At 36.7% G+C, this 11,042-nt stretch overlaps 2 protein-coding genes across 3 annotated transcripts; one reads left to right on the plus strand and one right to left on the minus strand.

Moving 5' to 3' along the window:
- LOC18788579 (54S ribosomal protein L51, mitochondrial) lies at window positions 1,528-4,110 on the plus strand. Of its 2 annotated transcripts, none has more exons than XM_007225794.2 (5): window positions 1,528-1,655; window positions 1,761-1,864; window positions 2,220-2,299; window positions 3,367-3,473; window positions 3,670-4,110. In XM_007225794.2, the coding sequence occupies exons 3-5, from the start codon at window positions 2,220-2,222 to the stop codon at window positions 3,840-3,842; spliced, it is 360 nt and encodes a 119-aa protein (XP_007225856.1). In that variant the 5' UTR covers window positions 1,528-1,655; window positions 1,761-1,864; the 3' UTR covers window positions 3,843-4,110. The 2 variants fall into 2 exon arrangements, with proteins under 2 accessions (XP_007225856.1, XP_020413140.1); XM_020557551.1 differs by having other exon boundaries at window positions 1,764-1,864.
- Window positions 4,548-10,022, minus strand: LOC18792221 (eukaryotic translation initiation factor 2A). Its single transcript, XM_007222920.2, has 14 exons — window positions 9,739-10,022; window positions 9,057-9,142; window positions 8,606-8,960; window positions 8,341-8,527; window positions 7,733-7,967; window positions 7,587-7,655; window positions 7,001-7,102; window positions 6,573-6,613; window positions 6,179-6,312; window positions 5,674-5,737; window positions 5,471-5,567; window positions 5,254-5,372; window positions 5,057-5,079; window positions 4,548-4,957 (listed from the first exon to the last, which is right to left on the minus strand). The coding sequence occupies exons 2-14, from the start codon at window positions 9,094-9,096 to the stop codon at window positions 4,870-4,872; spliced, it is 1,554 nt and encodes a 517-aa protein (XP_007222982.1). The 5' UTR covers window positions 9,097-9,142; window positions 9,739-10,022; the 3' UTR covers window positions 4,548-4,869.

Below are 11,042 nucleotides of genomic sequence, written 5' to 3' on the forward strand. Positions count from 1 at the left end.
GTTTGTTTTGCATGAATGTCAATAGGCAGGGGTAAAAAAGGAATGATGAACGCAAATGTCCAGCATATGTAATTGTTTAATGGCAAGATTGATAGTATGACAACATATAACATGTCAAACTATTCAACGTGCGACGAGAAATATAATTAATCCAGATATAACATATAACATGTCATTCGTCAAACCTGGCGTTCTAGTACCTCGAATGTGTTTACAAAAGAACCAATCAGCCCTGTCCGCGTCAGGGTCTGGTTCAGTGCTGGGTGGCTATCTGGCTTCTTAAGAAAAGTAGGCAAGTCAGGAAAGTTGAGTGGAGGCAGGCCAGGAACCAACAAGGCATGTCTTCCAGCTCAAATGGAAGATATGCTGCGCACCATGGCCGAATTGGTAAAGAATGAAGCTCCATATATGCCGTGTCTCTTGGCCACATTAAAGGCAAGGGCCCATGGCAAAAACGAATTGTAAACTACACAATTGACAGGGAAGTTGGAGTGTTGGTATTTCTTCAGGACTTGAGATTAGGGTTCTTGAGCCATTGGTTTTGAATGATGTAAGGAAACTGTAAACCATCCATTGCTTGGTTGCCGCACATAGCGTCAAGGAATCGAAGCACGTTAGGGACACAAATGGAGTTGACAGTGTAACTGGTAGTTGCCAATGTGGCCACAAATGGAGTTGACAGTGTAACTGGTAGTTGCCAATGTGGCCGTGACGCCTTCAGAGGCCAGGCGTTTTGCAAATTACATACATGACACTATACAATCTTGTTGTGATACTATACAACCACTTTCTTTAGAAAGAGATATCACCTATGACTATGAAGCTAATATGTATATATATATATATATATATATATATATATATATCTCGGGATGTTCGGATTGTTTAGCATGCAGACCTCAATGTTTCTTCAGTTTTCTCCTCTTATATACGCTGCCAAATCAAGCCACTACATTGCTACATAAAAATATCCAGTCGGTGCTGCATAAGTATATACATCTTCAAATCATTTTTTACAATAAAACACAGCTGCAAACATTGAAATCCGCACACTAAACAATCCGGTCTGGATAAGAGGGATGTATATTATTTGTAAGGTGTATTGCAAAATAATAAACCTTATTTTGTTTTTTATATATTATATTAGATCTGACAATATTTGTACACAATTTATTAACACGACATGAATTCGTATTAAAAATTCAGTATTCGAGTCCAAATTATTGGGTCGTGTTGATAACAAGTTGACCTGTTACCCACCAAGTCGTGTCAGTATCATTCACGAATCCCGTTAAAAGTAGGGGAATTTTTGTAATTTTACACGAATAAATCTGGAAAAAAAAAAAGGGAGAAATTGATTGCTGGGCAGGGAGTCGAACCCCTACCTCACTTTTAGAAGAGAAAAAAATACCGGAAATTCCAACTCTGCTGAATTCATGTATTAGTTACTGTTGATTTCAATTGGTATTTATACACATAATTAGGTAAGTTAATATAATATTAATTTTTGCAAAAGCATACAAAATAGAAAGATTGAAATTTGAAACCCTCTCCCTTTCTCTGGAGCTCCAGCCGCAAGGAGTGAGAAGCATCATTTCTTCAAAGCAAATCCATCTTCGTTCTTCAAAGCATCATCGGTCTTTCTTCCTAATACTGTAAGATTTTATTTATCTCATATTTTGTAGAATTATTTATATTATGTGAACAGAACATTGAACTTTATGAGAACACGACGATTGATACTTTGGTTTCTGCGGCAGAAGGAAAATAAAGAAGAAAAAGGAAGAAGAGGAAGAAGAAAGAAGAATCCAACCCAACCTAACCTTCTTCTCGAAGGAACACCGCGCGCAGCACCAACCACCAGGTCCAGCGACTCCAGCTTTCTTCTTCTTCTCTGCTGCTCGACGAGATACTTTTTTCTTTTTCTTTTTCCATGTTTTTCCTTTTTATTTAAAATTTTAGGCTTTCATCAAAATGATAAATTCTTGAGTGCATTTTATATCATTATGGCTGAAATGGATGCTGTATGGGTGGTGAAGGAGAAACTTTTAGTGTATATGGTAATAGAAAATGGGATAACTGATAACTTATTATGAGAATGATATAAGAGGTTTGATGTATTTTTTATGCTTCATAAGAATGTTGCATAGCTTTAACAGAATTTCTATTCATTGTATCTTGTAAAATTTCTCATTGATATATTAATTTGCTGATATCAGATGGCTTTGAGAGGTGCGTGGCAATTGCAAAAGCTGATTGTGAGCTTTTCTGATTGGGGAGGAAGCAGTAGGGGAATCAGGTAGATTGCTCAAATCACCAGTATTTGTAAACCGTGCATTGCGGGAGTATTTTGTCAAGTTAGATAATCTGATTTCATAAAGGAAATAAATGTTTTTAAATGTAAGGATAAAACTTCTATTGTTGTTTTAAAATATTGATTGACACTTCCTAGTGGAACTGTGGCTTGAAAGATACAGTTATAATTTACTGCAAGATCAATAATGCTAGGATGTTGTTATGTATAAAAAAAACAAACCATAGTATTCATGATGAATTTGCCCGCTTGTTTTTGTTAGATGCAATATGATATATAGCAAGAATACTGATTATTTCTTTTTGCTTTTGGGCTTTTGTTTTCATCATAATATATACTTGCATGGTAATTACTCTCAATGTTTGAAGTATAGGCAAGGAACGCCACTCTAGATGCAGTTTGAAATTGGACCGTAGGGCTTAGACTTTGTAACTTAGCTTAATTCTCTGCACTTTTAAGAGGTGACTTAGGAATGAGGCTGGGGTTAACAGATTAGGTCTTATATGTTGGGAATTGCTTTGGTGTTTTGCATTACATGTTATGTTGGAGCTTAATTGAGTAAAAGTAGGCTTGCTCATGCTTGCCCTTTCTTCTTTAGTAGAACTGAAGTGAAGTTGATAATGCATTGGTGGTTCAGTTACTGGAGGAGGGGCATCATTATAAGCTTTAAGCCTATAGTGTTTTTTTAAAGCTTAATAAATATTCATATGCCTGAAATTTCTCTTTTGGTATTGTTGTGATATTTTGATTGGATTGCACTTTCTGGTTCATTTATTTCTAATCCTATCCTTAGGGAATAATCTATGGTGGGGTTTGTTAGCCCAGATCGGATTGGACTGGACTATTTTTATGAACTGTGCTGGATAGGATTGGCTTGGACTTAGTCCCGGCTATGTTAGGTATGGTGCTGGATTAAGGAGCTGGATAGTGTTATATAGCGCTGTCCTGCATAATAAAATACAGTACATGGTATATCATGGGTAAATATTAGAACTTCAAATTTTAGCACTTTCATTTTCAAATTTTAATAAATTTAACCTTTGACATGGTAGGTCATTTATGGAGTCATATCTACCAGTATTTAAGGAGAAGAATCCTCAGCTGGAGGTGGTTACTGAACTCATCCGGGGTCAGCATCCACATTTGAAGGGCTTATACAGTAAGACACCTCTCTCTCATACAAATAGTTACACTCTTTTGAGTAGCATGAGGCTTTGAAATTCTTTTGTAAGAGTTTCCTTTGTCAATGCACTTTGAACAAAAGTAAGACTCTCTCTCATACAGATAGTTGCATTCTTGTGAGTAGCTTGAGGCTTTGAAATTCTTTTGTAAGAGTTTCCTTTGTCAATGCACAGAGAACAAAAGTGAGAGGGTGGTATGTGTGAAGAATATGGATCCAGAAGAGGTTCTTCAATATGCAACCAGGCTAAGAAATTCACTGGGGAGAAAAGTGGTGAAACTGAAGACTAGACATGTAACCAAACATCCTAGCGTGCAAGGTACCTGGACAACAGACGTGAAATTTTGAGGCACGCGAAACAATCCCAACGAGTCTGAAGTAATCTTAGCTCCTAGTTTGAAGACTAAGTTCAAATTGGTTTTCAGTTTTGTGCTTTATCAATTGCTTGATTCTGAATATGGTATGATGTTCCTGTTCAAATAATATAACCTCATGAAGAAAGTTCAACCAGTGCTCTATGAGAATGTGACGTTGGACGAAAATCAGCCGATACACCAATATGTTAAATTTCAGAGGCCTACTATAAATAAAACCAACATTGATGCTTTCTGCACGACCAATATTTTCATCCTTGATAACAACACCGATATGATTGACCTTGCAAATGGAAACCATCGAAGAATAAGACTTGGCTATTTACAACAGAACAAAAACCAAAAAGTTACGTGAAAAAGAAATGTGCAGTGTGGAATGTGTTATTTCTGATTTTTTTTTTTTTTTTTTAAATAGAAACGTATTTCTGAATTTTAAACAAGGAGCCTAAGAAATGATTACTGTTGGAATGTGTTTCTTGTTACCACATAGGAAAACAATCTTAAAGCTAGAGAGGGTTTCTACAGCAGAGCCACACCATTCGACAGCCGGATAATAACATGCATTTTTTTTTTCTTTTCAACATGGTTTGGGAAGTTCACATTGCAAAAGAATTAAATCTAGGCATATCAACATATAATCTTTTTTGTTTTCAATTAACTGATATACAGACTATACATAAATAAAAAATCAATTCTCGAACTTTAATATCATTATCATTTTCAATCATATCATCATAATGTTACACATCAAGTAAAAACAGAGACCCAGCTCCTGTCATCACTTTTATTTCATTTCCCATTTTAACAAAACATATGCTCGTATTGGAGATATTACTATGCCGAGCTCAAATTTTTTCAGAGAACAAACAAAAAATCCCGCTTAAGGAACAAATCTACACTCAGATCTGAGTAAGGATGGTAATTGTAAAATCCACCCCTCCAAGCCTAGAAATCAACCTCTAGGTATAAAGGAATCACTCACTCAGAAACCCTGCATCCAATCAAGTACCACTGGTAGCCTCAGCAGCCTTTTTCTCCCTTTGCTTCTCCCTTTTCTTCTTGTTTTTCAATGCATTCTTGCTCACCGTCCTTCATTAATTAACATGGACAAGCATTTGTAAGAATAAACTGTAAAAAAAATCAGAGCCTAATGTAAAGAGGAAACAAACAAAATAGGCATGTACTTACTCTGTAGAGCTCTCTCCAAACAGCTGCCATTAAAAAGTCATTGAAACCATCAGCATCACATCAAGCAATTGTTTCATTCCGATACAAATTAGTAAAAGGTTTTCCAAAAATGATTGTCAATAGTATCCGTACGATGAACTCATCCATGAATTTGAAGAACCAACTAAAAAAATGAAACCAACATATATCCTGTATACCTGAGCCTGAACAGCAGCAGCACTCTTAGCATGTGGGGGCCGATAAGCAGCAGGCTTTTGGGCAGGAGGGTTGCTAGCGCTAGCTTTTGCAGAGGTCTGAGAAATTTTGGACCTGTCTCCTGAAAAATTATCCAAGTTCTTCAGTGAACCAAAAAAATATACGTGTAAAATCCAAATCCACATTCAACTGCACTTGAAAATTCTAAATAAGAGCAACCTTGAGGTTTCGTTTCGACAACTTTTAATGATCCTATGGACTTGACAAGTTCGGCAATGTCACCAAACCTATCTGGTGACTCTGGTTTCCAATCAGCCTGAACAAATAGTTGGGGTCAGGAAAGAAACCAAATTAGGGAGATGTGAACAACATAAAGATTTGTTTTTAGGCAGTTTAAAGACGGTTGCACCATCAACACTGACCTGGTACAACTTGTCAAACATCTTCTTGAAGAATAATGACCCGTTGTGGTGGAAAATCTTAATCCTTCAATACAGAGAGAAAAGAAACATGAAGTGGTTTACAGGTGAATAAACTTCTTTGAACCAGACCATCATACTATGTATCCAATCCATCCCATATGAAAGAATGTGCACACACACCAACATAATATGCAAGAGCTGAGTAAATATGCACAGTTAAAATCAATATAAAAGTGTGAATGAGTATCATGAAGATGAACAAATTTTGTGCCCATGGATACTCTCATGATGAAGGTTCAATAAACAACTCATTTGGAAGATTGATAATCATTTCTTTTTCAGAGGCCAGAAATGACATAGAAATTCTAGATAGGCACATGGTAAGCATAGCTCTAGTGCACTTATTAGTTCAATGAAGTGCACTAGCATATACTTGACCCTTCTGTTAACCCGGAAACTTTCCATAATATACCCAAATGAAGTGCACTACCAAATGTTAACATACCCATTATCAACTTGAAGTCTTGGTGCAGTTGTCGCAGTCATAAAATAGCATCCATCTGGAGACCATTCGCTTGTCACAGACAATTCAGCCCTAGTTGTCCCAAGCTGTTTTTTCTCCCCATAGTCCCAAAATGCCTAAATGGTAATAAATAAAAAATGACAAATTGACTTTAGAAATCACAATGCACATATATCATCTTTATCATCTTTTGCAAGCCAGAATAAAGGTATTCATCATGAGACCATCAAAGTGCATGCATATGTGAAAACCAGTAAAAATAACATATGACGAATTTCTTGAATAAAATTTTATATGATTGAGGACAAAATAATGGCTATACAGAAAATAGACCAGAGGAGAAAATGTACACATCTAAACTAACTTAATAACATACCATATCACCAGGTAAGTTACCAAAGCCTGCCAAACACAGAACTGCAAACCAGATAATTAAGGCCACAATATATATATATAGATCTTTTTGTCTTCTCTAAGAAATAAATAAGTATTACCTTTTTTATACCATATTATATTATATTATGTTTCATTATGCTCCCAGGTTGGTAGTCACTTTTGGCCCCCCTTCCATTCACTAATTTTTTTTTCAGCATGTCTACAAGTTACTAAATTTGCTCAAAGCAACCAAATAACAAATGAGAACTTCATTTTAAAGGCAACCACCATTAAAAAAATAATGCCCACTAAATAATTTTGATAAACCAAAAAATAGAGGAGCCATCTTATAAAGTATTAGGGAGATGAAGTAGCCGTTTCAAGTAAACAAAGTTAATGTTCTCAAGAAGTGGCAATTCTCAAGGATACATTTTCCCTTCGGATTCCATCGGATGGTATTGTACGGACCCGTTCCAAGCTCAAGAAGAGGATTGCACTTCTTGTCAAACACAGTGGCTTTTGAAGGCATAACTAATACAGTTCAAGGAAAAGAACAAATTCTGAACATTTGCAAGAAGGATATACATGATAAGCTGAAAATCACAAAAACAAAAAATCCTAATATAAAAGATGCACAGAGAAATTAGCATTCAGACCCGAATACTCTTACAATGATTCTGAAGAACCCATATAAGTTGAATGTAATATGTTTAGAAAAGGGGATGGACCATAGAGACAACTACTCAAAAGATCACTTGCATCTCCAGATAATATTGCCCTGTCCAAATAATTTAAGCCCTGGGTTGAAAATCACCTCAATATTCTGATAACTAGAGCCCCAAAGTGCAGCTGCCTATATATATAATAATGTGTGTGTGTGTGTGTGTGGTACTAAGATTCTTGATATACAATCAAGAGTAAGCTTAATTTGATCACAAACAATATTCACTAAACATTCCGAGTCTTATATACTGCTCCTGTTAAGTTGTCTCTTCAAAACATAATAAAAGGATACAGCCATAAACTACAGCAAATTCGGATCCAGAATATGACCACTGAACATCATGAACAGGCCCCTCTTTACCTGCCAAATATCTAAGGATAATTAGGCTGCATGCAGTTAAATGTTAATTTTGATTTACTATTGAAGTTGGAACATACGAAGAGGCACAAGTCCTTCATGGGTCCCATCTGTTGTCAGGTAGTTGAGCTTTGATTCCCCATAGTAACTCTGATTGGTTTTATCAACATCTGACTGCACCACAACTAAAAGCCCAGTTGAGCCATTATTCCAATTCAGTTGCACTGATGAACATCGGAAGAAACTCCGTCGAGCAAGAGGTTGACTCTGTACAGCTTTTGCACAAGAAAATATCTGGACACTGGCAGGAATCCCCTAAATAGAAAGAAATTGAACTTGATAAATGAACAAAAAAGTGAAAGAACAAAATTAGCACGAGATAATAATGTGAAAAATCAGCCCCATTGTCAAAAATGTTGAGATTATATCTGCTACTAAGTGGATGAAATTCCACCCATTCAATGTGCCAAGTCCAAAACACTGTATAGCTTCACAATTTCCTGACACTGCATCCTTCCATGTTTGAAACTCCAAAAGAGTTGAATACTTTGAGTTGAAGTTCAGAAGGTCCAACAATATTTAGTATAAATCCAAAACTGCTTTTAAAGTTCAAATGATTCCCATACTAGATATTATTCATAAAGAAGTCTCTACAATCAAGTTATTAACCAAAGGCATGAGTACAAACCTTGGATTCTGGAACAAATGCTGCCACATGGGAGCCAGGTGCCTTAGAAAGCTCAAATGCAGCCACTCCAGGAACTCTTAGCCGATATATAAATGGTTTAGAGAAATCTCCAGCATCCAAAAATTGTATCTCATTTGTTGCCAATCGACATGCAACAGCTTCATCAGAGCTGAATCTAATTGAGGGCCTGAAGAGCATAGAATTTCACAATCGAAATACATTTCACATAACAAACAAGACATGAAATATAAGACATTGTACATACCATGTAGCTTTTGTCATGTTCTTTTGGAATTGTTGATAAACAGGATCACCAGTCTCGGTGTTCCATAAGATGACATTCTTCTCCTGTGGCGTTGATGATTTCTGAAAAGTTTGCACATAAGTCCCACGTGGGGACAAGGCAGCTGCAGCAACATTGGGGATTTGAAAAGATCTGATCTCCCTGTAGCTGCTGCAATCATATATGCTAATTACTGAATCAGATTTCATCACCATCAGCCTCGATCCATCTTCACTGAATTTTGTACTTGTGCAGGAAATGTTTTCAAGCTTGATACCAGGTTGCCCATTGCTAAATGGGGGCCCATTCCAGAGCGAGAACCCTTCTGGGCCACGAACTGGGAGAGAGGTGAAAGAACAATAAGAGAGACAGACAAAAACATATAGGATATAGCTAACCAACTAATACTGAATGAGATATATGATTTAAGTACCTAAGATATCCAGAGGCGGGGCAGTTTCAGAGGCTGCCATAGCAAGCTGGCAGAGGTATATATGTCAAGGAAAGCTTACCCTGAACCTGTTGATAAAAGTTTTGGGAAAGTGATTTACGGGTTAGATTTTGTATGAGCCATAATTCTTCATTCATAACAGATTTATGAAGAACAATTCTGCCTTTTTTTCTGCCAATGGAACAATTTTGCTTAAATAATATGCAAAATCTCAATAAACAAAGACATGAATCATTGAACCTTCAAGTATTTTTTAAAAATATTACCCAACACATCAAATTTTAATCAAATTCTATTGAACCTTCAAGTTACCAGTTACCTTTGGTGCCAAATTTCACATTCCCTGTTGTTGAACTTATGCACAGTAACAATAGGCTAGTTCATAGGCTCTTTTTTTCTTCTTCTTCTTTTATTTTTTTTACAGAATGTGCAACTTCCTTTACACACAATTGAAGAGAAACATTTCTTTGCATTGTCTTTTGTCCTCCAACAATAGAATCTTCATTCATAGCTAATTTTAAAAGCCGAATAAAAAAACCTGAATATATCAACCGAACCCTACTTCCCCATCATTTCTCAGCAACCGAACGGCGCTAATTCATTTTCAACATCTAGGGTTTATATATATGTATGATAGATCATAGAGAGAGAGAAAGAGAGAGACCTTAATCGGATTAGAGTCCCAGTTATGTTTCCGGCGTCAGAGCTCCGGCGGGACTCAATGGGTATCGGAGAACATTAATCGACGTCGGAGAAGGAGTCACTATGACTGTGACTCTGTGAGTGAACTTTATTACTGTTGCTGAGTTTCAGTTTCTGTTACATCTTATATGGGAGGCGAATTTGGGTCCAAGTGGCAAATGACTTTTTTTTGACCTTCCTGTTTGGACTGTCCAAACCTTCGAGGACTTGCTACAAAGCACCACACAAGTTATATAACACACACAAAAAAGTTACAACACAAAATCCCCAGCGCAAATGCCAAATATGGTCCCAAATTTGCTAAAGCGTCAGCACGAATGCCTTTATTAGCAGCACACAGTAGTCCCGCCACATTCCATCACAGAGTCTATAAATGGTGTTGAGGCCCAAAAGGTTCAGAGGCCAAACGTGCTCAAAGGCCCACGAATCCCATGCCCATAACAAAAGCTTGGCCCGAACATGTGTAACGCATCAAACACGACACATGGCAGCAAGGATTAAAAAAAATTAATTATTAATAATATTCGTACCATGATAAGCGAAAGTCTAATTTAGCACTTCTTTTTTTTGGTCTGAATCTAATTTAGCACTTGGGAAGATCACACCAAGCACATGCAATCTACTCATTTACCATCTGACAAACAAAGTCGTATCAAGCTCATGTCTTTCAAGCCCACTCTTTCACCAAGCGTAAAGGGACAAGCTTCCAGTTGGTGATTTTGACCTATGTTATGTTGCCCAAGCATGAAAAATACATTCTACGTGCATCCTTGAAATGCCAAACAGCTTTCTTTGTACCAAACCACTCAACAAACTCAAATGGGCCCAAACAACATAAATTCATAGGATTTGTAAGAGGAGTTGTGGTGTGTAAGGTTACTAATGTTCATAAGGCTCAAAGAAGCTCTTGGATAATGTAGACTTTAAGCTGCTTGATAGCACCAAAGTTCAAACCTATTACTAGAAATTCTCCCATATGAGTAAACAAGTGAGATACTTTCCCGCACCCCTTGTAAAAGGGATTAAGTAGGGTTGTCCCAACCCTAATAATGAAGCCCAAAACTTACTCAATGACGGGCAATTATGGCCTTAAGTATTGTATGGGTCAGGCAGGGCTAGCTCTATAACAAATAGGTTAAGTCTAGACCCTACCTAAAAGATCTTTTTTTTTTTTTGTTGGAGTAGATGCTTCTATAAAATAGAAGCACCATAAAATAGTATAAAGGATAACTGTTGAGGCCCAAAAAATCCACAGTTCGCCCCAAA

Source organism: Prunus persica, chromosome G1 (assembly GCF_000346465.2).
Source record: "Prunus persica cultivar Lovell chromosome G1, Prunus_persica_NCBIv2, whole genome shotgun sequence".
NCBI classification, from domain to species: Eukaryota; Viridiplantae; Streptophyta; class Magnoliopsida; order Rosales; family Rosaceae; genus Prunus; species Prunus persica.